Raw genomic sequence first — 26,081 nt, 5'->3', positions numbered from 1 at the left:
ATGTTGTCACTCACAACGTTCGCCCAAGTGGTGAACAGGCTCCCACTGGCCACCTCAATACAGAAGGACAAACAGTCTGTTCAGGACCCTCACAAATACTGGAGCCGGGCTAAGCAGCTCTGCAGAAAGGTGAATGGGCAGCCCCCTACCAGACAGAGGCACCGCGGGAGCTGGCGCCATGTCTGTTCAGTGCATTACGTGGCACGGGGTGTGTCATTTGGTTTTGTGTGAAACTACCTGGCCTAAGAAGTTGGCTTTTGCCCGGCTAGATTCACACTCAGTTTGATGAACAGCGTGGGGAAAAGTTGCCCATTGTTGTCTAGACCCCATCACTTTATTGCATTGGAGACCTACATTCACAAAACCAAGAAGCTCCACATCGACAGACACTCTGAGAAAATTAGGCTCCATCAATACTGAATTCCAAGATATGCAGAGGCTCATGGAGGCCAATACCGAAAAACTGTTAGGATGAGTACTTTCAGCATTGGATTCAAAGGCCAACAATTTGTCCAAGCTGTCCAAGAAATGCCACCAGGATGCGAAGTCCTCAACATGCGGTCCACTTGTGCCAAACTTGCAGCAGTAGCTGTATTTTCATCACATTACTAGTGTCCGAGCGGTTTTGATGGCTGTAAAGCAGTGGGGCCGGTCGCTGGCAAAAGAGAACCCAGAACGCAGCAGGTGTATGTTTTCAGGAAGCGGAGCTCACAGAGATGCATGTGTATTAAAATCCAAGTGTAACTTCTGCCTCTAAGGACCTTGCAAGAAAAGACATATCCTGGAAAGGAAAGATTACACACCTCATCTAATAAAACCTAACCCTAGGTAAAAGTCTCTTTGCGGGGCAGAGGCTTTCTCTAGGGGCTACGCCATGTGTTAGGGAACAGTATATTTTTCTCTCTCCCAGTTGTTTTTCATTTGTAAAACAGCGCTGACTGGGGCATCCTCACTCACTAACAGAGCCATCGGTGAGATTCAACCTAACCAACCTGTGCTAGCAACACTGGGAACTCCTTCAGAGAAGGCAGACCTCTGGGAAGGTTGTTGACTGTCAGTCAACATTCCTTTGGTTGGTGACATTTGTGATTTTCAGTAATCTGACTCTTTGACGGCCTTTTAATAGACTCCGGTACGTGAAAGTTAATTGCTGTGCTGCAAAGATCTTGCCTCTTGGCCCCTGTAGGAAGTTAACCTTTCTTATTTTCCTTTTATAGTTTATTACGCAACTGCTTTGCAGGGTTAAATGAATTATATTAAGATCCCTTGAAAAGACATTATAGCACTCCTTAAGAAGCTAAAATGCTTGCTGTCATTTATTCCTTCCAAGACTTAGTTTAGGACATTCTTAATTTTATTTTTCAGCACCTGGTTTATATTAATAAGTAAATACAGCATACACTGCCTTCCAAGACTTAACAAGAAGAAAGGCCCAGCTCCTAACTACAGCTTAACCCTGCCCTCCTTCACTCTCTCCACTGCGGATTCCCCACTCTCTCCTCCCACTACAATCTGCTAACATTCTCCATGTCTTAGCAAACTGTGGCCCAGTAGTTTCATGTCCCACAAATATCCTCTCGGGACAGTCTCACATATCAAAGTGGAGAAGTCAGCTGTGTAAAATTTTTGTGCAGAGTGACTACTCAAACTACTGCATACGTGTATCTGAAGACTCTGAGAGCATCTCCCACCTGCTTCCGTTTACAGAAATTCTCTGAGAATGACAGAGCTGCAGAACTCACAGTGGCTTTTATTAACAAATAAAACTACCTATGATTTTTCCCCTTTTTTGCTCAGGGATAGTGGGGATTTCCTTTTACCTTCTGAGATAGATTTTATTTATTTATTTTTAGAGAGAGGGAAAAGGAGGAAGAAAGGCAGAGAAACAGTGAGCTGCCTCTCATATGCCCCCAACTGGAGACCTGGCCAGAAACCCAGGCACGTGCCCTGCCCCGGAATGGAACCAGAGACCCTTTGGTTTGCAGGATGACACTCAACCCACTGAGCCACACCAGTCAGGGCTGAGATAGAATTTTTTAATGGAAGAAAATATTAAATATAAATAATATTTATATATTAATATTGTCTTTTAAATATTGTCACAAGGGTCTGCAGTATCACCTCTAACTCCTACAAATACTGCAAATATTTCTTTTAAGTTGTACAGGTAAACAAGCCAACTTCTTCTTAAAATCTTTGGAAAGGGCTTTTAACTAATTAAGTAATTTCATAACTATGAGGTCATCAAAGCTTCTCTTGATTCCTGATAGAGAAAAAAATTCTGTTCCTTATAACAACACAAAGAGAAATGCTGATTTTATTCCTATTAACTTACAGAACTAGAACGAAAAAAATTTTTTTCCATTTTGGACCTAAACCTGCCAGTTGGCATTTTGTGCATGAAATATGAAGTTACTTTTTTTTAATAGAGTATAAGTTCTTTTAACCCCCTACAAGGCTTGTCCCTAAGGAATGACGTCGGTAATGAAAGCCTATGAGAGGCTGAAACACTGGGGCAGCGGGCAGCTGCGGTGCTTCCGTAGAAGGGGGCGTGGCAGCTGGGCACTGGGAGTTGCACACTGTAACCAAGCAGTCAGCAGTGAAACAAGTACTCAGAATGTTTTCAAAAATTTAAAATCAACTATTAAATGAATGAAGAAGATATGTGGTTCTGCATTGCATGATGTCTCAGTCAACCAAGGACCACACCTACAATGACAGGCTCGCAAAATTAATTAATGGAGTTGAAAAACTACTATAGCCTAGTGATGCCATAGGTTTGTAGCTGTCCTGATGTCACAGCCCAGTGCCTACCTCGTGTTTGCAGTGACACTGATATAAACAAGCTGACCGCACTCCCCATCATGTAAAAGCATATGTACAACTATGTACAGTACGTAATACATGGTAATAAATGACTTACCGGTTTGTGTATTAACTATACTATACTTTTTATAGTTTTTAAACTATTGATTTCGGAGAGAGAGGGAGAGAAATAGAAACACCAACCTTGTTGTTCCACTTATTTATGCATTCATTGGTTGATTCTTGTATGTACCCTGATTGGGGATTGAACCCAAAACCTCAGCAAATCATGACAATGCTCTAACCACCTGAGCTACCCAGCCAGGGCTTTCTCATAATTTTAGTGTGCTCTTTCTACTTACAAAAAACATTTGCTGTAAAACAGTGTACTATGTTATCCCAACAGCAGCCTCTCCTGTTTACCATGTCTTTTGGTTGCATCATCCCCTCTTGTGCTTGAATCAATCTTGTGTCGTTCTGTACAGTAACATGCTGCACAGGCTTGTAGCCTAGGAGCGACAGCTTATACCAGATAGCCTATGAAGCGGCACATGACTATAGAGCAATACAAGGGAATGTGTGGGAGGCACTGCATGAGCTGTGCTAACAGAGCTAAAGGAGCCAGACCAGGGAGAACAAAAGTCCTTGTAATTAGAGAAGTCACAGGCTTTGTAGATTTTAAAGGAAAGTGGTATTTTTAAACAATGAGAAATGAGATAAAGGCAGTGAGCCAGACATTTGGGGAAATGAATGGATCAGTATGGCTAGAGTACAGGATTTAGCCATGAAGCAGACAGGGAGCTGGAGAGGGACCAGCTACCCCAGTGGCTGCAGTAGTTGTGGGGAGCCTTCAGTGTCGGACTGAGGCAGTGGGAACCCACTGAGAGTTTCTGAGCAAGGGGGTAGCAGTGCATATTGTACTGATGTACATATCAGCTGACTGGGATGGTGTCATGAGGGAGGAAGACTAGTGTCCAGGTCTGAGGCTTTGTTTGGGAATCTGATGAGTGCGGCGAAGTGGGGGGTCAAGCAAGGAGGGTGGGAGCGGGAATGACAAGGACAAAACTAAGACAGTATCACCCACAGAGGGCTGCACAGGAGGCCTTTTCTCCTTGGATCAAACTAGGAGGCACCTGAATGACAGAGAAAGATGAGCCGGTTCTGGCCCAACCCTGACCGAACAGACAACTTAATCAGAGAACCACTATTGGAAAGGCTTCCACCCTCAAAGGTGTCTCTGTCAGCAAGTAGAGAAAACTCTACCACCGCTCCCTGCTTTCCAAAACTCATGGGGTACCCACCATGCCCACCTTGGTTAAGGATAGTGATGTTCATTCATCAAAGATGAGTGCCTATGTGCCAAACAGTAAGCAAGGCACTGCTTTTTAAATGTTTTTAATGTTTATTTTAAGCACATTGTTAATAAATAAAAAGCCTGTGAGTCAGCATATGCAAATCTGGACTCAAAGTAGGATGCCATATTTTCAAGGGCATGCATACCCTAGCTGACTAGATGTTTTCTTTTCAGGTATGGCCATGCACTCATCCACCCAAGAATGAAGTGTTTTCTCCCTCCCTGCTCTCCCCGGTGGCTCTCCAAGCCAGGGAGGAATCATCCTTTCAATGCAAGATCTGGCACAGGTGAAAAACAAGACGCCCCATTGCTTATCTATTACCCAAAGCCAAGGGAGCACTCCTCTTTCCTATATTCAGAACTTGGAAGTTAGCACTCAAATGCCTGTGGCTCAGGGATCCAAGGTAACCCCCAGCACTTAAAAGGCCTCATACTCAATTCTGTCCTAGGATAGCTCTTAACAGTGTGTGGGATGGAACAGTGGAAGTGGGAGGTGGGTGGGAGGAGGGTGCCAGGTAGGCAAGTTCATCCTGAAACAGCCCACCGAGCCTGGACTAACTGGGCACACCTCTTCAGAGACAGCTCTCAACACCCGGTTCGGAGGGAGGGTGGTGGGAAGAAGGGTGCATGGGTAGAACTGCTCGGTTCTAGGCACAGATGGCCAGAGTCCTGCCTTAGGTGCCCTCTCTACTCCACCACACCCAGTTCAGAAGCCAGATTTGCTCCTAGGGCCCAGACTCTTGTCTCCTACAGCCTGTGGCCCAAGTGACACACAAGCGAACACTCAGCGCCTTGAGCCCTGCCAGGGAAGAGTCCTGCTTCATGTCCCTGCCCTTCAGATCTCCAACCACTGCCTTCAGTGGCCCTGCTGCCCCCTCACTGTTCTCAAGGCTCAGATTTCCTCAGCCCTAACCCGTTTCTCAGGAACTCAGGGTCATCCTTACCCCCATTCCAGCAAACAGGGCCAGGAAACCCAGTAAGAATCAAAAACCTGAAGAGGAAGGAAGGCATCTGGATCCTATCACTCCCCAGGGACCAGCCCAATACACCATCCATCCAATTACCAGGTTAGAAAGCAGACACTGGACTCTGGCCCGCCTACCTCCACGTCCTTTAGAACTGGAAAAGAGGCTGCTCTCAGCACTATGGCTGCCTGCCCAGAAACCCCTCCCTGAACTAAACAGCAGCAGAAGACCCCTCACAGAGTCACTGCCCCACGTGGTCCACTAAGGATTCCAGAACATCCCAGAAAGGGATTCCCAGATTTCTCCCTCAGTACAGTAGATTGACTCCACCCTTAGCACAGGCCTGGAAAAAGAAGGTTCTAGATAAATATCTGTCAAATTTCTGCTTTGACCAATCTGTGTCCTTGGACTAGAAGTGATATAGTGAATCTCCAGAGCCTTCAGGCCTTATACCTCCAGTCTGAGAAACTCAGACACACCCATACTCATTCTCCCCATCACTGCACACAATTTTGTCCTCCATCCCACCTGGACCCATCCAAGGTCTTCCATTGGCTTTCTCCAGGCTCATTTTGGAAGCCCCCTTGCCCGGACGATCCTGAAATGGACCCTTGGCCTAGGTCCCCTGACAAGTCATGACTGAAGTGTTATTCATGTTCTGAGAAGATGGAGTTGCTATTTGTCCTAAGAGCTGGGTGCTAAGCATTTACCTTCCAAATTAAGTCCCCACCTCATTCCCCTGTGACTCCCCGAAAGAAGCTAGAAGGTTTAAGTAACTGCCACAGGAAGACTCACGCCACCTCCTTCCTGGAACCCTAAACTGAGTGCTCAGGGTCAGACGGGACTAGGTTATCCTCTTTCCCAGTTTGTTCAGGGGAAAGGGACATCCAGCTGATATCCTCTCCATTTTCATTATCTTACAAGGGGTTGTAGCTGTAGAAGGTTATCTATTCATTATATAAATGAAGCACTTGGAAAAGGAACTCCTAGCTTATCAATAACCTCAGTCACCAAGTAGGACTTTTGAGGAGCCTGAAAGGAGAAGTAGCATCAGATTTTGAGTGTAAGCAGGTGATGTTTCAAGTTCATGGGATTGATAAAGGGATGTCTGGTTGTAGTAGTTTAAGGGTTCTATAAGGGCAGATGCACTGGCCCTTGAGGTGATGGCTTATTTAGGAGAGGGTCTTTTATTCAGGAGAGGGTCTGAATAGGAGAACTGGAACAGGGAGGGAACTGAATATAAATAATGTGCTTCACACTGGGTCATCACTTCACACTGAGTCAGGGCTCCCAGACTCATCATATGCCTAAATCCTTTCCCTTTCCCACAGCACCAGGATGGGAAGGCCTCGGTCCTCCAAACTTAAGAAAGTGGTAACAGTGGGGAACGCCTGCCTGGCTCACCGGGACCTTACCCATCCGAGGGCGGCACCACTCCATTCTTCACCTGGAGCCAGACAACAGCAGCAGGAAAGGAAGTAAGAAGGTACAAGTGGGGTGGAAGGACGAAGGCTGTATGAAAAAGGTTTCCCCCCCCAAAAGTCTGTGGAATCTCTGGATGAGACTGCAATCCTGACAACAGGGAACCACATGCTTGACACAGAGGGGATGCAGGGCCATAAGTTCTAAGGAGGATCAAGTTCATTACACAACTCAGAACTTAACTCTTCATGCTTACTCGCTACCTAAGTCCAGAACTAAACAGATGTAGGGACTCCAATCTGTGGACAACAGGACCCTGTTCCAACCAGAAACACCTGATGCACAGGGCTGGGGAGGTCTGAGAATGGAGGTGCTATGAGACACTCAGAGTTCAGGGCCCTCTAGCCACTGATGTCCCCAAAGTCTACCAACAGGTGGTGAATGTGGCTAAGCAGCTGATATACATGGCTAAGTTCAGGGTTAAACCCTTTAGAAATTGAGCAACAGAATCACAATGCCCTCCCACTCTGGTGCCCAGTTCACTTAGGCCTCCCACTGGTGTGTGATGGGAAGAAGAAAGCAGCATGGAAATGAGCTTCTGTTCCTCCTTAAGCTCGCTCCCTGCACCGCACCTCCTCAAGTGCCCTGTACCCATCCGCTGAAGGAGCAGTCTGGACAGAGGACCAGAGACAGAACTACCCTCGTCATCACACCACTGCCCCATAGCCTCTGCAGGTCAAGGACGAAGGTCTGTGCCGAAGCTGCATAAAACATGTTTAATTTCCAACCGTGGTCACAGTCATTGCGTACCCCACATATGGAGCAAGGAGAGAGAAGGTGAGTTATTCAATGTATACAGTCTACATTCCAGAGGAGGAAAAAAAGAAGAGAAAAACCAGTTCAGAACTGCAGTTACCACTATTAACACCACAAACAAACTTTGGGGGAGAAGTGGGAGAGCCCCCAGGGAGAAGAAAGGCTGGAACAAAGGAAAGCATAAAGTTAAACCCACCAGAGGAAACGCAGGGAGGGAGTAGGCAGCGATGGAATGAAACACCTGATCCCAAAAGAACTTTTAGGTGAATGGGAATGTAGAAAGGTCCACCCCTGCCAAGGGCCTAGGGTGGGATACTAGCAAGATCACTTACTGCCCCCTGCTGGACATATCTTAAGCAGCACCAAGGCAACTTCCAAGGCTGCTTCCTAATACTCTTAGACCCATTGGTCCCTAGAGCCCCCAAAAGAAGATAGAGGTGGGCCTGAAATGAGGAAAATCTATTTGGGACTGATATCTAACTAGGGAAGGCCAGAGGAGTGAGGTGGGAGAAGAGGCAAAGTCCTCACCAATCACAAAGACAGAGAGTGGGGAATTCTAAGTGGGAAAGAAACAAGGAAGGAGAGACGAATGGGCAACAGCACTGAGTGAGTCAGGAGGCAAAGGAAGAGTTCAGGGAGAGTGGCAGCAGGAGCAAAAAAAGTCTGAGGGAGAGAGACAGGCAAAAAAAAGGGAGAAGGAAGCATCTGTGGGGTCAGGGGCGTGAATACATGTTGAAATAGAAGCTCCAGCACCCCACTTCTCCCCACCACCAAACACACATATACGTACACACAAAAGCTTAGAGAGCAAGAGAACTGCACACCCCCACTGCATCCTGGGTAAGTAAAACATCACTAAGGAACTGGCACTGAGGGAGACAACCCTGGAACTTCTCTTTCACAGTTCAGTCAGGATGGAGCAAGGGGTACTAATCTGCCTGTTGTAGACAAAAGTGACAGGAAGCCTGGCCCCGTGGAATGGGGCGGGGCTTGGGACAGCCCTTCTGGGAAGGGGTCCCTCAGCCATGCTGTGGGGGGCACTGGGCCTTGACCTTAGGAGAAAGGTATGGGCAACCATCTTGGAGCTCAGGGTGCAGTCAGCATACACAGGAGCCCAGAGAAAAGACAAGGCTTCAGACACCACAGAAGTCAGGACCTCAGGGACGAGGACCCCCTGTACACAGAGAGACTCTGTAGCAGCAGCTTCTGAAAAACTACATAGTACTGATAACAGGGGAAGGACCCTGAAGATCACTGCACCACACCACCACCACCGCCCGCTTCGGAGTCCTAGTACCGCCACTCCAGCCCACAGATCCGGTTATGCGAGTGGGTGAGGAGCGCAGGGGAAGGCTGTTGGGATGAAGTTGGGAGGGACAGCAGGATGGTCTGAGGGCCTGGAAACAATAGGAAACTCCCACCCTTCAGCACTAGGAAAAGAAAACTGGAAAACAGAAGGGTTGATACTGAGGTCTGCTATGCTACCCCACTCTCCAATCAACCACCTGGCCAGCCTGGGACTACTAGGATGAGGAAAGTTCTGACGAAGGACAGATGAACCACCTAGCCCCCAGGATCAGAAGACTGGGGGTCGAAAAGATGCGGGAGGCAGGAACAGGACCAACTCGTACCTCACTTTCTCCTAAGAAACAATAGGATGGAAATGGAAAACCTGAGGCCCTCCCCTGGTACCCTGGGACCCAAACACACCACGTGGTCTTGTAGCTCTATCTTCCCTCCAAGCTCCCGAGGGACAGATCTAAGGGTGAGGGAGAGGGTTGGCTGAACACTCTGAGCTGATAAGAGTGAGTGGGTTCCTCTTTCCTTCCCACTAACAAGGCAGGGCAGAATGGCATCTCCTTGGGAACAGTCATCTAGAGATAAATGCCACCCTCTGCCCTAAGCAGGGTGAAGAGAGGTAACAAAGAAGATGGTGGTGGAAAATCCATCATCTGTCCTATCATCCAGGAAAACCTACCTGCAGAAAAGAGAGGAACCAGCGTAAGACTGGGGCAGCCTTCCCTCCACGTTATTCCCTTTATCTCACCAACACAGGAGGGGCTGGTGAGAGGCTAGAATGGGCAGTGTCCTGGCTCCCAGCCCTGAGCTGCACTCCACCCCCTCCACCCTTCTCCCGGCCCCTGCATACGTATCTCTCTATACATGTATATACACGCGCACACATGCACGCACACAAAGAGAGGCCCGTGCAATTTCCACGTAGAACAGGGAGAGGGTGGAGAAGGAAAAAAAGATGGTAGGAGAGGGGCCTGTAGGGAGAGGGAAGGGACTCAGATGCCAAGAACACAGCAATCAGAGCCAAACGAAGCAAAAAGACAGACTGCTCCCCCCACTTCCTGAACCTCAGAGGAGGGGGGAGGCACCCCATGAAACCGTAACAACCATGTTTTGTTTTAAATCTGTTAAATTGGAATGATTCATCATCAGGACAGCACTGGGGACTAGTCATGAACAAGGGAAAGGGGGGAGGCAGAAGAGATAGGCTCTTGTTGGGCATGCGGACGTGATCCCCAGGGCCCTGGCCACACTGGCAAGGAAGGGGGAGGGCTGGGCAGGGAGACAGTAGGTATGTCAGGGGTGGATGGGGTGGTTGGATAGGGCTGCCTGGCTCTCACTTCTTGTTTTTGAGCTGGTTGGCCAGCCAGTCCAGGCCTTCATATAGCCCGTCCCCGCTGGTGGCACAGGTGGCCTGAATATACCAGTTGCGATGACGCAGAGAATGCAGGCCCAACTTGTCTGTGATTTCAGCGGCATTCATAGCATTAGGCAAATCCTGGAGCACAAGGGAAACACACAAAAAGGATCCTTAGGATCTTTCAAAGGCTTCTAGAACTGCCACTACCAACGAGATGTGTATCAGTACCTTCTCTTCCTCCTCCACTGTAGGGACCCACAAGATCCTAAGGAACTGCTTTGGATTTAGACTTCCCAGAACCCCAGAGCTAAGACATCAGAAGTCATTCGAGCCCTGGCTGGTGTGGCTCAGTAGACTGAGCGCTGGTCTGCGAACCAAGGGGTCACCAGTTTGATTCCCAGTCAGGGCACATGCCTGGGTTGTGGGCCTGGTCCCCAGTAGGGGGTGTCAAGAGACAACTACACAGATGTTTTTCTCCCTCTCTTTCTCCCTCCCTTCCCCTCTCTCTAAAAATAAATAAATAAATTCTTTAAAAAAAAGAAGTCATGCCACTGGGTTGGAGAGAACCAAATATAGGAATAGTAGGAGGGAGGGCAATCCCCCAGACGTAGACAATAGGGCAGATGAAAAAGGGATTTGAGGTGATGTCTACCACACCAATCCCCACAGACGGAATGTTGCTAATTAAAGCTGTGGTGGGGAACAAGAAAAGGAGCATAAAAAGTCAACTAATCCCATTTCCCACACGTTCAAAATTGAGAGCACAGTCACAGGACTTCCTGTACAATGAGCTCTAAGGACCTTAATTTCTGAGGCCAGGTTGCCCTCTCTCAAATCCAGGGGTGGAGAAAAACCTCACCTGTTTGTTTGCAAAGACAAGGAGCACAGCATCCCGGAGCTCATCCTCCGCCAGCATCCTCATCAGTTCCTCCCGGGCCTCATTCACTCGCTCTCGGTCGTTGCTGTCGACCACAAATATCAACCCTAGGGAGGCACAGTGTGGGCTGCACAGAGACGACAGATGAACTTCCCTCCCCACCACCAAAACAGAACACCCTCCTTATATCTTCTAAATGTTTGCAGCATGTCTTCCTCTTCTCCCACCCATAATAGCTGCACCAGGCCCAGGGTTGGCTGCCCATAACCAAGAATGACAGCCACACTCTGCTCACACCCAACCAGCTCCTGTGTCCCCAGGCAATTCACATGCCATACCTTGGGTGTTCTGGAAGTAGTGTCTCCAGAGAGGTCGAATCTTGTCCTGGCCACCCACATCCCAAACTGTGAAGCTGATGTTCTTGTACTCCACTGTCTCCACATTGAACCCTTTGGGAAAAAATAAACAGGCAATGGCTAGTTGAAGTCAAACACCAGGCTGGCAAATGATGCCGCAATGGGCTGATTTGTTTCCTCCAAACTTGGCCATGATTCTAGCAAGGGAAAGAAAGCTAAGGCTTCCTCAGACCTGGTATTCATTGATCTTGTATCCTAAAGGCCAAAAAGAAAAACTAAGGTACGAAGTGAAAGAGGATGAGAGGAGCCAATCAGGAGGTTCGTGATTGCATGAGTAATGCAAACCAGCCTTCCCTACTCATTCTCAGTCTCTGGCTCTCCCTCCTACAAAGGAATGACTCAGCCCCACTCCGGTACATTGGCCACCAGAGTCTTCCTCAGCTAAGAACTGGGGCCTGCGAGGCAGAGTGAAGGAAACGAAGTGAGCTATATTCCTGGAGCCCCAAAAGCAGAACCACCTACAGATGATGATCTGGAGCCCCATCCACAAGCCAAATGTTCTTTCTCCCACAGGCACGTCCTACCCAGATTCAGGGCCACTGAGGATCTAACTGAAGCAAATACAGGCCTCTGGCAAGAACGTCAAAGCCCTTTACCTGCTTTCCAAATAACAGAGAACAAACCAGCTCAGTACCTGAGGGCAACTGTTGAGTGCCAGGCTGCAGAAGTTCCCCCATCAGAGAAGGTCAGGGTAGGTGGGCAAAGGGTAGTGGGCAAAGAGCAGCCCCAGTACCTGCTAGTAAGCTAAATAACCATCCTTCCCTGAGCCCCAAATTGTATGGACTTGCCTGGTGGCCAAGTGGAAGAATCTAGGAACAGGCCCCCTGCCTGGCTCAGCTGTTGGCATGAAAACCTACATCCAAGCCATGCCCTTACCAATGGTGGGGATGGTGGTGACAATCTCTCCCAGTTTCAGCTTATACAGGATCGTGGTCTTTCCTGCGGCATCCAGGCCCACCATCAGGATGCGCATCTCCTTCTTCCCAATCAGGCTCTTGAGGAGGTTTCCAAAGATATTACCCATGATCACAGCAGCTTTCTGAGGACAGCAGGGCCCAGGTGGGGGCAGTGGCAATCTGGTTTTGGCCTGGTTCCTGATATGGAGGACGTGATCCTAGCAAAGAAATGTAAAGTCATTGCCACCATCTGCTTGTCAGGATTTCATATATATGGGATTTGTCAAAGCCAAGGCTGGAGTCCATTCACAACAAACTTGGAGTCTGAGGGGGCTATGAAGACTAAGGCCCACTCAGACACACCCTGAGCCTTTGGGAGCAGAGACAAAGCAGTGAACCCTCAGGACCCCTGCTCGGCTGGCAATCTACGTCGACCTTGGACAATTTTCTCTCACCTGTCCATATCTGTACCTGTGAACAGAGGGGTGTTAAAACAGGTGATTTTTTAAAGTCCCTTCCCTTCTGACACATCTACAGTATACCCCAAGGTATTGCAACATCATTAATGTACCTCCTTCCAACATTACCCTGAAACTTCTGGAAAGGGTGGGAAAGGGGGGAGTGGAATGAGGAGTGGCTCTTTTGAGACCCCCAACAAAGTTCAGGCTTGCCAGGTTCCTAAGGTTTGTGCTCTCTATTCTAATCAAGAGACTGCTCGGTCTTCCTGTTTCTGCAATTCCACCTTCCTTCTACACGTTGCAATGAATGAGGAAGAAAACAGCATGCCTCAGGTCTCATCCTTCCCACTCTGTGAAATGCTGGCCGTGGCAGTGGTGCAGAGAGCTGAGGATGGGTGGGAAGAGACCACCCCTCACCCCTCAGCCACGCAGACCCTAGGCTTGCCACAGCCCGTCTGACGACAGCTGCTCCCCGTGGCCACCTGCACTGAGGCTTTCTTCCCTAACCCCTCTCAGTCTATTTTAAAATCAAAATTAGGTCATGCTGCTCCTCTGTTCAAAACCCTCTCTTGGCTTCGTTATCTTCCTTTCAGTAAAACTGAAAGCCGTCCTGCAAGGCCCTGCACGATCTGCATTCCCCGTTTCTCTCATCAGATCTCCTACTCCTCTTCTCTTTGCTTACTCCACTTCAATTCCCCAACACTTTTTGGTCTCAAAGCTTTTGTAATTGCTATTCACTCTGCCTGAAATGCCCCCCTCCCAGACAGCCTTCTTGGAGTACTCCCTCACTTCCTCAGGTGTCTTGTTCAAATGCCACCTTATCAAAGAGGTTTTCCATAACCACCTATAAAACACACTCACGGGGGCATAGGGGGGTATAAGGGGACTAGGCGGTAATGAAAAAAATAAAAGATTTTTAAATAAAAACACACACTCTCTCTACCCCATTTATCCCACTTTTCTTCACGGCATTTATCACCATCTGACACATCACGCACTTGTTTCTTGGCGCACTGTTTTTCTCCTCCTACTATAATGTCAGCTCCTTATCTATTTTGTTCACTGCTGTGTTCCTGGTACCTTGAATAGTGCCCAGCACACAGTAGTTGAACAACTAAACTAACTCCCAGGATCTCTACTGACCTCACTAGCAGCACACTCAGATCAGATACTTATGCCTGGGACATAGTAGGCCCTTAACAAACACCTGCTGAAAAAATGAAGAGAACAGTGAGAACCACTAGTACAAAATGTCCACCCCAACCACTGCTCCCAACAGACAGCATCATAGAGTTATTTATTCGCTCTCTTCTTCCTTCCCTTCTCTATGACACAGGACAGCCCAGAAATGTATCTTAAAAACAATGAGACAGGGTTCAGAATCACACCTGCCAGCTAGTTCTCTGTGCCTGCAGGAGACGTGTGTCAGCGGGCACCTTATTCAGCAATCACCATATGCCAGGGCTGGCATTCTCTAGAGTCTGGGAAACACTCGCACGCGCATGCGCGCGCGCACACACATACACATACGCACACACCACACACACCACCACCACCAGGTGCAGGAACAGGTCAAGACAGACTGTACCCAAACCCAAGATTGTGAAAAGTGGATAGGGAGGAATCCTATTTACAAGCTAAAGCATGGGGGTTTGGTGGGAGTTTAGTTGTTTTTTTCAAAAACTATTTCAAGTTTATTCATTTGTTTTTTTCCCCTATTCTCAGTTTGCAGCAAATTCCAGAATAGTACAAAGGGGCCAGATCAACAGTCCCTGGAGACCAAAGTACTAGTTTGCCCAAAAAACAGAAACAGTGAGTGCTTATGGAATGTTTCATCTTCAAAGGCTTCCCCAGACATTCATTAATGAGCCAGGCGTGGTGCTCCCAGCGGGTTCCCCAGATGAGCCCTGCCCCTGACCCAGAGGGCTCGCACCCCAGGGACAAGACCTGGCTCAACCTCAGGGTTCCACTCCAGCCAAACCACCCACTAGCCCTCCTCCCTGCCCATCCTACCTCCACACACCCGGGCAGACCAGATTCCCGAGGATTTCTGAGGCAGGTGGGGACACCTGCCCAGGTTAATAGAATCAGATCCCACCAACCTTGGCAACTGGTGGTAGTCATGCTGCTGGTTCTGCCACTATCACCTCCAGAAACTTGAACCTTCCTCAAGTCTTCCTAATTTTCATCTTGTCTCCTGCTCAGGTAGGCTTTCCTTCCACTCCAAATGCTACTTTGCTTTAAAGGTTGGGTAATGGGCCCTGGCTGGTGTAGCTCAGTGGATTGAGCACGGGCCTGTGAACCAAAGGATTGTGGTTCCATTCCCAGCCAGGGCACATGCCTGGGTTGCAGGCCAGTTCCCAGCAGGGGATGCATGAGAGGCATCCATACATTGATATTTCTCTCCCTCTCTCCTTCCCTTCCCCTCTAAAGATAAATAAATAAAATCTTTTAAAAAATAAAAATAAAAATAAATAAAGGTTGGGTAATGGAATTTGGCCCAATTTCTGAACTGAATTTATACAATGCATTTATTTTCCTGTCCTTCATGACTGAAACTATTGATGATTAAATACTTACCAACCATGAGTGCAGCAGTGGCTGAAAAATATCAGTTGCCTTAGCCCTGGCTGGTGTGGCTCAGTGGACTGAGTGCTGACCTACAAACCGAAGGGTCACTGACTCAATTCCCAGTCAGGGCACATGCCTGGGTTGCAGGCCAGATCCCCAGTGAGGGGTGTATGAGAGGCAACCACACATTGATGTTTCTCTCCCTCTCTTCCCCATTCTCTCAAAATAAATAAAATCTTTTAAAAATGTATCCGTTACCTCAGAACACGCATACACTGTCCTTTTGCTTGCTACTTGACTAAGCCATCCGGCTAAAGTCTTGGCTCAAAAGCTGATCCCAGTGTTACTCTTAATTCTGTTTCCTGGCACATCACATGCGCCCTGGATTTCTGAACCATTTACGTGGCACTTACCACCTGGTGGAGTTTTCTTCTTCTTTTCTAAATCTGCACACGGCCTGTCTTCCCAATTTAACTGTGTATTCCCATGGGCAAGGAGTATGCCTTATATTTCTCCTGTATCTGTCCTTCCTTTCAGTGCCAACCCACTGGAGGAGTTCAATCAAGCACACTGGCTGATTTCAGCCGCATCTGAGGACGTCCTTACACTACTCCTCTGCCCTGTAGTACTTGGTATCTGTGGGTGAAGCACAGATAGCTGCTTAGATATCCTGCCAATGCTTTGTTTGGGAATCTGATGGGGGTATCCTGCCAATGCTTGGCCATTTCCCACACATACCTGACCCAACGGCTGGTTTGAGAACACCATGAAAGGACCAGAAGACTACAATGGATAGACTTTTCTCTAGCCATTTGATATCAATGAGGCTGATGGATAACTGATGAAGAATCCAAGCAGTTACCTGCCACGTGTCCCCTGAGGCAGCCCAGGGCCTTGAAATTAATGGACAGTATGACTCCTCTTTACTATAATCAGGAACTTGATTCAGATGAGCGTTCCAAAGTGGATGTTGGTTTTCTTGTCTCAGCTTTCTCTGTCCCTGCCTGCTATCGCAGAGCAGGCTGCCACCATCACCAGTATGGGAGCAACTTTCAGCTGTGTGCCATGCATACAAATCTTTGGCCATGTAGCCAATTCTCACTTTTACCATGAAGCATTTCTAGAAAAAGCTCTGGGAAGCAGAAGGGCAAACCGCCCCCCACTCCCCCCAAAAATCCTGGAATGATTCCCTGTGCACTGCATGGCCTGCAGTTACTCTTCTCTACCACAGATGGTGCCCCTGTGTGGACAGGGCAAAATGCCAGGGTTCCATGGGCTGGTGGAAACCAGGAATCAGCAGTTTAAACTGAAGGTGAGTGGCTCAAGATGAAAAATGAAATACAATAGTATCTCTATTAACAAAGAGGCAATCTCAACATTCTATGCTATAGTCACAAACTTCTTTATCAGTGATATGAAAGTAAAAAAAAACAAAAAAACAGGAGCTCTAAAAATGTGTTCCCAGTACAATCTGTGTAGGACATTGCAGGAGTTCAATCAAGTACATTGGCCAATTTAAGCTTCACCTGAGGATGTCCTCACTGAGGACCATGCACTGTCCCCAGTCTCCCCCAGACCCCACCACCAGGAGAGGTGGGTTGTTGCTGTAACTGGCTGCTCAGCCACCTGGCTTATATGTTGCAGGAACATGTCTGCTCATTCTCCAAGTGACTGTGAGAGTCGTAGATCAGCCTGCCATGCACACTCCCTCCACCTGACTCCAGGAACTGGCTCAGGCATGTGTTTTGAGACAGCTCTGAGGAGATTCCTGATCTAGCACCACCTCCCCCTCTCCAGGCTACATGAGTGGAGGGAAAGGAAGACCCGTCTCCCTAAAACCGACTGCTGCCAGGAAGGGTACACTGAAAGGCAGCTTTGTTCCCAGATCATTTTCAAACTGAGATATCGCTAATGGAGATGCTATTTTTAGCACAGCCAATAGAGCAGACCAATAAAATTTAAGTAAACAAAAACAGGGTCTCCCTGTATTTCGTTTCCTTAGTGCAGCTGGTTTGTGACTGATCTCTGTAAACTTTTCCAAGTATTAGTCTCAAGAGCACTGTAATCAGAACATAGGAACTCACATTAGTATCTCAACTTCTACTGAACTCAAAGATTTCCCAAAGCCAAGACATCGGTTCTGATGTCAGCTTCCATCCATTCATTAAACATTTATTGAGTATATGGAACTAGGGCTACAAAGAGGAAGACAGTTTCTACCTTCACAGAACCCAGTCGATGGGAGGAAAACACGAGTGAACAGAGAATTACAGACAAACAGTGTGAGGGCAAGAGCAGGGTGAGCACACAGTATTACGGGGACAGGAAGCTGGAGCAGTTAGTCAAGGCTGGGGGGTAAAGGATGGTTTCCAGACGTGATGTTCGGATCACGCCTGAGCTTACTCCTGAGGGAAAAATAGGAATAAGGCAACACAGAGGGAGTGGGGCAGAAGGAAAGGCATAAAGACTTGAGTCAGAGATGGCATTTATTAGGAAAAGCCAGATGCAACTGGGAGGTAGTGCACTTGGGTGCAGCATGGTGAATAAAAAAATGTGATGAGGCTGGAGAGGTAAGTAAGGGGCAGATCATGAAGGGCTTCAAAAGGTCACACCAAGTTAACATGATCAGATAGGTGCTTTACAAACACCATCCTGGCAGTTTAGGAAAGGGGGGCGGGTACTAGAGGCAGAGAGAACACTGGGGAAATACGGTAATACAGGTGAGAAATCACAAGTTCTTAACTAGAGAAGACATATTGGAAACACCAAAACAGCACAATCCACAGGATTTAATGACTGATTAAACGTAGGAAGGAAGAATAGAAAAGTCAAAGATGACTCTCAGGTTTCTGTCCTGGGTGATTCAGTGGTATGTCTTTAGACAGGAAATAACAAGAGGAACGGGTCTGAGAGAAACGATGTTTGTTTTTGGATTAAACGTTGATTCTGAGGTGCAAAGGTATGAAGCACAACAGAAAAGTCTGGTCTGGGTACCTGGGAATCATCTGTGCTGATGACAGCAGCAGCCACAGAAGAACCAAGATGACTGATGATCCAGGACGGCTGCCTACCCAACAGCCATTCTTCCCCTTCTTTCTTCGGACAGACTCTCTCATTTGTTCAGACGTTGGGGCAGGGGGTGTAAGACACCTTTCTCCAGCCCTAGGGTATGAAAACCGATCAGCCTAAGGGCTGTGGGCATTCCATGTCCCTTGCCAGTGAGTGAGTCACAAATGGTCATGCCCTAGTCATAGTCAATAGGATGTGAGAAAAGTCTTCAGGAAGCGTCTGGGAAAGTTTTCCACAAGCTTAAAAAAGGACATATGGCAATGTTCTTTTGTTCAGCCTTTGGATGTTGATACAGAAGGATGTGATGCTGGAGTAATCTTGAAACCTTGAAGGGACAGACAAAAGAACTCTATGACATGAGAGGAGAAAAGCTGGGTCTTTAAAAACACCATCAATGCCCTGAATGATGTGGTTGAGTTGGCTGGGCGCTGTCCTGCAAAGCCAAAGGATGCAGGTTCAATTCCAGGTCAGGACACATACCAAGGTTTCAGGTTCAGTCCCTGGTTGGGGTGCATATGAGAGGCAACTGATCAATGTTTCTCTCTCACACTGACGTTTCTCTCCTCCTCTTTCTCCCTCCCCTCTTGTTAGAAATAAATAAAATCTTAAAAAGCAAGAAACAAAACACACAAACAACACTGTCAAGCAGGTGGATTAAAAACAAACAGAAAACAAGAAAGTGCTCTATCCCTAGATGACATTTTTTGTGTGTGGTAAAAAAATATACAAAAAATCTACCATTTAAACTGTTTTTAAGTGCACAACTCAGTGGCATTAAGTACATTCTCATTGGTCTGCACCTGGAAACTTCATATACCTACTAAAGAATAACTCCCACTCCCTCCTCGCCCCCTGCCTCTGGCAACCACCACCCTACTTCTGCCTCTGTAAACCTGACACTTCTAGGTACCCATGTACATGGGACCATGCAGCGTGTGCCCTTTCGTGTCTGGCTAATTGCACCTCAACTTCTTGCTGTATGCTGTAATGAATCCTCTTGTTTGAGTCTGACGCATTCTAACTGGTACATCTGGAGAGACTGTGTGTACAGTGAGAGAGGAGAAACGGCCAAAGGCAGAAACCCGGGGCACATCAACATGTAAAGCAGTGGGCAGAAAAGGAGGCCAGGAAAGAGAAGAAGCAACTTGAGAAATAGAAAGAAAATCTAGAGAGTAAAATATTATAGATACCAAGGAGGAAAGAACATTAAATAGGAAGGGAGACTGAAGGCTACAGAAAAGGTCAAATTAAGCCCTGGCTGGTGCAGCTCAGTAGATTGAGTGCCACCGTGTGAGCCAAGGGGTCCCTAGTGGGGAATGCACGAGAGGCAGCATTCATGTTTCTCTCCCTCTTTCTCCCTCCCCTCCTGTCTAAAAATAAATAAATAAATAAAAGCGAAAGAAAGAAAGGTCAAATTAAGATAAGGCCTAAAAGATACCTATTGAATTTAGCTACCACGCAATCAAGGATAACACCTTGTTATAAATGAAAACACAATCTAGCTAAAATTAGGCTCCACCTGCCCTGGCTGGTGTGGCTCAGTTGGTTGGAACATCGTCCCATAAACTGAAAGGCTGCGGGTTCCATTCCCATTCGGGACACATGCCTAGGTTTGCAGGTTCCATCCCCTGTCCCAGTGTCATGGGGAGGCAATCCACTGACATTTCTCTCTCTCTCAATCTCCCTTCTTCTGGCTAGATATACGTTGATAATTGTTGCCTCAGGTGAGAATTTTTTTAAAAAGTAGGCTCTACTTAACTCAATTAGTGGCGTTTAGGCTCAGGTCAGTTCACCTTCTATTCCAAGATGGCGGCTCAGGACAGGACGAGCTGAAGGCCACACGACGAGCAGAAAGGACCTAAATCACCATGACTGAGGCCTTGGGAAGGCTCCAGTGTTTCCCACAGGCAACACTCAGCACGGGAGACGAAACAGAGCATCCGGTCTGTTTCAGAATACATGGACTAGCCAAATCAAAGTGACCAGGTATTTTTTAAAAAACAACAACAACAAAAAACTAGACTCATTTGTTTCTTTGGAACATTCTGTGGTAGTGCTGGTCTCTAACCAAAGCTTTTAGTTTGCCCTATTCTTAAAATCTGACCAGCTTACAGCTAGCTCCCTCTCCCGATACTCTATGGCTGCTCCAATACCCACATCTACAGCTTGAATATTGAGAACACTACACTTTCCTAATCCCCAAATCACTGAAATTCCACCAGTAGTCAGCCTAAAGGCCTAGTAAACCTTTGTCTGCAATCTGCTCCCACAGCATAGGTCAAGGTGGAGCTGCCAGCAAACAGAAGAAATAGGAAACCAGGACTTGGACAAGACCAACCATTACAGAGCACCCTAAGGGCACAAGATGACAGGGAACTGACTACCTTGGGGAACAGGAGCTCTTTGAGATCCCTTATCACCTCAAACACACTTCTACTCTAGGACTTACCACAGAATGTTTTATTCACATGTTTGCTTCCTTCTCCAGAGCTTCAACTTCCCAAGTAATTCGCCCTGAATACCTTGCAGACAGCTGGAGATACTGATCCCATCAGTACTACGGGGCTAGGAAGGACTTAAAGTGGATAGAGCCCTTGGGCTGGCCACGTCACGCTGCAAGCAGCCATGTCTGTCTCACTGTTACCATTTTCTGTGTGTGCCATGGTAGGCAAAGGTTTGGGAAGTACTTCACTACACTTTGAGCCCCTCGCCAGCACGGACCATGCCTTACTCACCTTTCATGTTCCCAGCACCCAGCAGTACAATCTGTAGCTAGTGATTTGATGTTTATTGTTGAGAAGCACAGTCTACTGATAGTGGCAACACATTTGTGAGGTGGGGGAAGGCATTATTTCTAGGTAATCTCCAATCCTTTTCCTGTATCTGACAAACTAAAGAAGTGGTTCCTTTCTTCTCAGAGCCCTAGGGTTCCTTGGATGGGATTCAAAGGCTGCCTGGGGGAAAGGAGAAACTATGAGAAGCTCTAGTTATGCTCCCCGACTCTCCTCCACCGCCAGAACAGCCCCACTTTTACCCATTGTATGTATCAGACTGCAGGTAAGATTTTACAGAAAGTAGCACTGGATTACATTTTTAAAATGTGGCAGGGGGATGGGGTACAAAACAACAACAGAGAGCAAATGTTCTCCTGGATCACATCTAAATCATGTTAAAGTTTAAACATTCATGCTGGACACTCTTCTGTATAAGCTCATAAAGGAAAAGCTATACCTCACCGGTAATAAGACAGCTAAAATGTACCATGAGGTCTGTGACACCAAGTCATCTCACCTTTCTTCAGGAATATGGTGATAACGGTGATCCCTGAAATCTCAGCCATTTCCTTTCTGGCCCGTCCAGTACAGTGGATCCTTGACAGAAGTCCATGACAAAGCTCTAACGCATTCACGGAATCCCACCTCAGTTCTTTCCCAGACTATAATACGAAGCCTTCAAACACTTGTGGAACTCTGTCCAAATGTTCCCCACGTCTTTCCATGATCAAAAAGCTTTATGGGCACTCTACCTACACCAGTGACAGATGATGGAAAAGGTATAGTAGACAGAATTATATAGACATCATAACTCTGGACCTTAATATATATAGTACATTCTGAAACATACTTAAGAGGTAGGTGTTTAAAAGAGACAGGATTAAATGAAAAGCGGCCCAGAAAATGGAGGAAGCTGAAATGCTCATCAAGACCTAAGTTAATGGACCCCAAGGCTCTAAATCCTGGCCTAAGTTGATCAGGGTGCGCCTTTATGGAAGAGTCTACCATTACCGCAGAGTCACGCTGACTTTAACATGAACACTACTCTCCAGCCCCCGCATCCTCACCCAAGCTGATGGCTCCGGGCCTCTGCCTTGCTCCAGCTCCACCTCCCACTCAGGCAGCAGGAGCTGCCTCTGTGAGGCTGATGCTGAAAAAAGATTTCACTGCTCATAAGCCCACAACAAGCCCAGAGAGTCATGGTAACAATCATGCCTCTACACAGGCACATCGGGCGGTAAGCTGTTCTTTTGCAAACCTTTAAGGCAGCCCCGAGTGCTCACATTATTATGACCATTGTCATGATGAGTATTAATAGCAGTTAACATTTACTCAGGGCTTACTATGTGCTGTGTACAATACTCAGTGCTTTGTGTGTATTTTCTCATTTAATTCTCATGCCAACTCTAGGAAACAGGTACTATCATTATCATACTCTTTACAAATGAGAAAAATGGAGCTCAGAGAGGACAAGTAATTTCACCAAAATCATGCAATTAGTAATAGCAGAGGCAGGATCTGAACCTGATTTTGTCCAATTCCAAGGTCCACACTCTTAATTACTGTACCATTTTGCCTGTAAATTCACCTGCAAAAAAACGTTGAGGCATGCCAAACCCAGCAATATACTTTGAGTCTCAGGCCTCTTGGCATCCATTTGTAAAGGTATATGGAGAAGCAGATTCCACAATTTCCCTCAGTTATTTACTCAGCTTTAACAAACCTGGTTTTAAAGAAGTTCCTTCTTCTTAAGAACAAATCCCGCCCACTGTCCTCTGAGTCCATTTCCTCTTATGACTCCAGTAGAACAGAACAGCAGAAATGAACACACACAGTACGACCCTTTGTGCACTTAACACTTCATTTCCACTCTTCCCAGCCTGCTCTCTGCCTCCTGCCTTTACACTTGCATTCAGTTTATAATAGCAGCTACGACTCACTGGCACCAATTCTGTGCCAGGCACCACATACATACACTAGCTCCCTCCTCCGTAATCTCCAGGATTCCAATTTGCAGATGATACTTTGAAGGACTTACAGCTAATGAAGAGACCCCTTTGCCTAAAACAGGGGGCAGGGGTGTGTGGAGCAGGAGCTGTGGGATTTCAGATAATGACTCTGTGTTTTATTAACGGTTTTCTTGAGTCTTAGTTTCCATTTTCCATGACTGTGTTGTGCCTCTTAGGAAGTTGGAGAGACCAAGACTTCTTAATTCAAAAGGCTAAAGGCCTTTGGATCTTTACTCAGCTACCTCCAGGTACTCTCCCTAACAGCCACGCTATCTCCTTCTCCTTAAACTGCAGTCAAAAAGCTTTGTTGAGTTCTATGCATTCGTATCCTGTATTTGTCACGAGAGCCTACTATGTACAAAGGCTTGTGGGAGACACAAGATGAGCTCCAATTAATTCCTGCACTCAAGAAAAAAAACTTTGGTCTCTCTAGAAAAACAAGACGTGCACATAAAAATTTTGACTATACAAAGTAATAATTCTATGCTGGGAGGGAGGAGATATGTGACTATGTGATACATGAGGCTCTTTCCCAGATGAATCCAAGGTCAATGATTCATTCTGTGAAAGGTGAATCCCATGGATCAGCTTCTTTCTTAAGAGCTTTAAGAGAAATGTTATTCAAACTCAAGTCTAGCCCTGAAAATGTGTCTCAGTTATTGGGCAACATCCCACAAAACATAAGGTCCACCTTTAATTCTCGGTCAGAGCCCATGCCTGGGTAGCGGGTTTGGGCTCCTGTCTGGGATATGTGCAAGAAGCAATCAATGTTTCTCTCCCTCTTTCTCCCTCCTTTCCTCACTCTCTAAAAATAAGTTTAAAAATCTTAAAGAAAACCCCTCAAGTCGATTGTGCAACGACCAACTTACTGCCCCACTCTGGTCATAGCAAGTGGACACACCCCAACAACAAGCTCAAGAAAAAATGGCAACAAATTAGGGACAAGGAAGGAAATACGCAGAGACTAGACTCTGTCCTGTTGCACTGACCCAAGCAATCAGACTCCCGCGGCAGCTCTACCAATAAAACTTTCATGCCATGGACCAGGGGTGACCCAATCCAACGGCAGCAGAAACAGGTTTTAAGTTTCACTTCTCCCTCGGATGACCTCACTATTTCTTCTCACTCCTGACCACATACCACACTGCTCCTGGCCTGGCCAGAGGAAGACTGGCAGTAATACAACCCAGAAACAAGGGAACTCCCCTAAAAGAGGAGCTACCACTTTGCTAATCAAGAGGCCGGTTTTAACATGTAACTCCACCTCCCGTTCCCCCCAAACCCCCACTCCTTTCCCCAAACATTGGTGTAAGCAATGGCTCCATTTTCTGTTCCGGGAATCCTGGTACTTCCTAAAGAAAGAAAGCGGATTGGAAGACACAAACTCAGAGCCAACGACAAGACGCTCCCTCCTCCAGTGAGACCGCCCCGCCCCCGCTTTGCTTAAGGGAGGAAGGCACCACCTCTCTCCTCCAAGCCAGATCAGACCCCCGCCCTCCCCCTTCGGCCTCCTCTCCTCCCTCTCCCCACCTGCTGCCTTCTTCCAATATGCTGTTCCCAAGACCCGAAAGCTCAACCTCCACCAGATAGTGCCCATGGGGTGCTCCACTAGCTTGTCCTGCCGGCTACTCCCTAAACCGCCTATACACCCTTGTCCCATAAAGGGTGAGGGTGTCACCACAGCAAGGCTTCTCTCGGCTCCTGTTACTAAGGTGGAGGGGAAGAGGGGGAAGAAAAAAGCAGCATTCCCTAGCCCTTTTTCAGGAAAAGGACACAAAACATCTATCACCGCCCCCGCACCACCTCTCCCCGGACTGTTTTCTACCTCCTCAATCCCGACCCCTTCAGAGCCCACCTTCCGCAGGCGAGGGAGCCAACTGCAGCCCAGGTCGCCCCCTTGTGCAAGACGGAGGACAAATCCATATGCGCCCCCCGCCCCCGCTCCACGTCCTTCAAATGCGGGGGCCGGCGTGAGGCTGGCCCAGCGCCCCCTCTCCAACCTCTCGGGTGGGAAGGACTACAAAGCCCCAAGCGGGGCAGTGCCCAGCAAGGGGCTCTAAATCCTCAGCCCCCACCCTGAGCCTCTCCTCCACCAGAAACCGCGTTCCCTCCCCAGCCCCTCACCTGTTCCTGCTCCCAAGCTTCGCTGCTGCGGTCGCCGCCTCCGCCCCCGCAGGTTCCGCTCGGCTCCCTCCGGACCCCACAGCCAATTTCAAGGCTGCTGCCCCCCCTTGCCCGTTCCCCGACTCCCTCCTTCCTTCCCTCTACCTAGCACCGGAAGCCGCGACAGTGACAAGAGCTGCGCGACGCACCCCCACCCCCAAACCGGGATACTTCCCACCTCCCTGATCACGCGAGAGCTGCGCGGCAGCGAGCGGCAGTTCTCGCGAGACCTATCACCATGGCAGCGGCTGCAGCAGAGGCATCCGGGTGCTAAAGCTGAAGCCGGTTGCCGTGGTGGGGGCTGAAGGCTGTGAGCATTGAAGGCTGGAGCTGCGAGCCAGGGAATGAGGATGAAGCAGTGGGTACTGAAGTGACAATACGAAGTTCCGGGGCCATACCTGGAATTTAAGGACTGGGGCCGCCTGCTGGCCACAGTGGAGAGCCGCTGAGCTGAGAGCCCACGGGGCTCCTTGGGCAAAACCTGGAGGATGAGTGAAGAGGCCTTGCTCTAGTCCACCTAACTCCTCCAGACCTCACCTTCCTTTCTTAACCATGGCTAACAGCATCCCCCTGAGAGCTCTGCTACGTCAGTGTTGCCGCACAACTCCTAACCTAGGACTAGGTTACTCAGGGATCTGAATCAACATATAGTTTCCCATGGAGAAGAGAAGTGAGAGTGATGAATTTTTGAAACTGAAGGCAGCAACAACTCTGGGCCAATTAGGAAGTTGGCCCAGGTTAAAGGTTAAAGGTTAAAAGCGAAGGTTGAAGGTTAAAACCGAATATCCAGCCCTGGCTGGTGTAGCTCAGTGGATTGAGCACGGGCCAGC

General features: G+C 47.8%; 1 protein-coding gene and 1 pseudogene across 2 annotated transcripts; one reads left to right on the top strand and one right to left on the bottom strand.

The window, feature by feature from the left end:
• Positions 1-638, top strand: LOC118976504 (vesicle-trafficking protein SEC22b-like; annotated as a pseudogene).
• Positions 639-7,303: 6,665 nt separating this feature from the next.
• On the bottom strand, positions 7,304-25,413 carry ARF3 (ARF GTPase 3). 2 transcript variants are annotated; one of them, XM_037030849.1, is made up of 5 exons: positions 25,213-25,404; positions 12,188-12,425; positions 11,234-11,344; positions 10,878-11,002; positions 7,304-10,156 (listed from the first exon to the last, which is right to left on the bottom strand). In XM_037030849.1, the coding sequence occupies exons 2-5, from the start codon at positions 12,333-12,335 to the stop codon at positions 9,995-9,997; spliced, it is 546 nt and encodes a 181-aa protein (XP_036886744.1). In that variant the 5' UTR covers positions 12,336-12,425; positions 25,213-25,404; the 3' UTR covers positions 7,304-9,994. The 2 variants fall into 2 exon arrangements, with proteins under 2 accessions (XP_036886744.1, XP_036886745.1); XM_037030850.1 differs by lacking the exon at positions 7,304-10,156 and having other exon boundaries at positions 10,930-11,022; positions 25,213-25,413.
• Positions 25,414-26,081: the final 668 nt, after the last annotated feature.

This window comes from Sturnira hondurensis, unplaced genomic scaffold, assembly GCF_014824575.4.
Source record: "Sturnira hondurensis isolate 20B ecotype Veracruz unplaced genomic scaffold, ASM1482457v3 Scaffold0020903, whole genome shotgun sequence".
Taxonomy (NCBI): Eukaryota; Metazoa; Chordata; class Mammalia; order Chiroptera; family Phyllostomidae; genus Sturnira; species Sturnira hondurensis.
The sequence above is the reverse complement of the archived record's forward strand: the minus strand, read 5'-3'. Positions and strand labels throughout refer to the sequence as shown.

Bases quoted from the DNA above. Each gene is read 5' to 3' on its own strand.
- ARF3 (XM_037030849.1), bottom strand. From the start codon at position 12,335: ATGGGTAATATCTTTGGAAACCTCCTCAAGAGCCTGATTGGGAAGAAG. The intron at 11,345-12,187 runs GTAAGGGCATGG...TTTTTCCCAAAG, and splicing joins CACCACCATCCCCACCATTG to GGTTCAATGTGGAGACAGTG. The intron at 10,157-10,877 runs GTGAGGTTTTTC...CTTGTGCTCCAG, and splicing joins TTGTCTTTGCAAACAAACAG to GATTTGCCTAATGCTATGAA.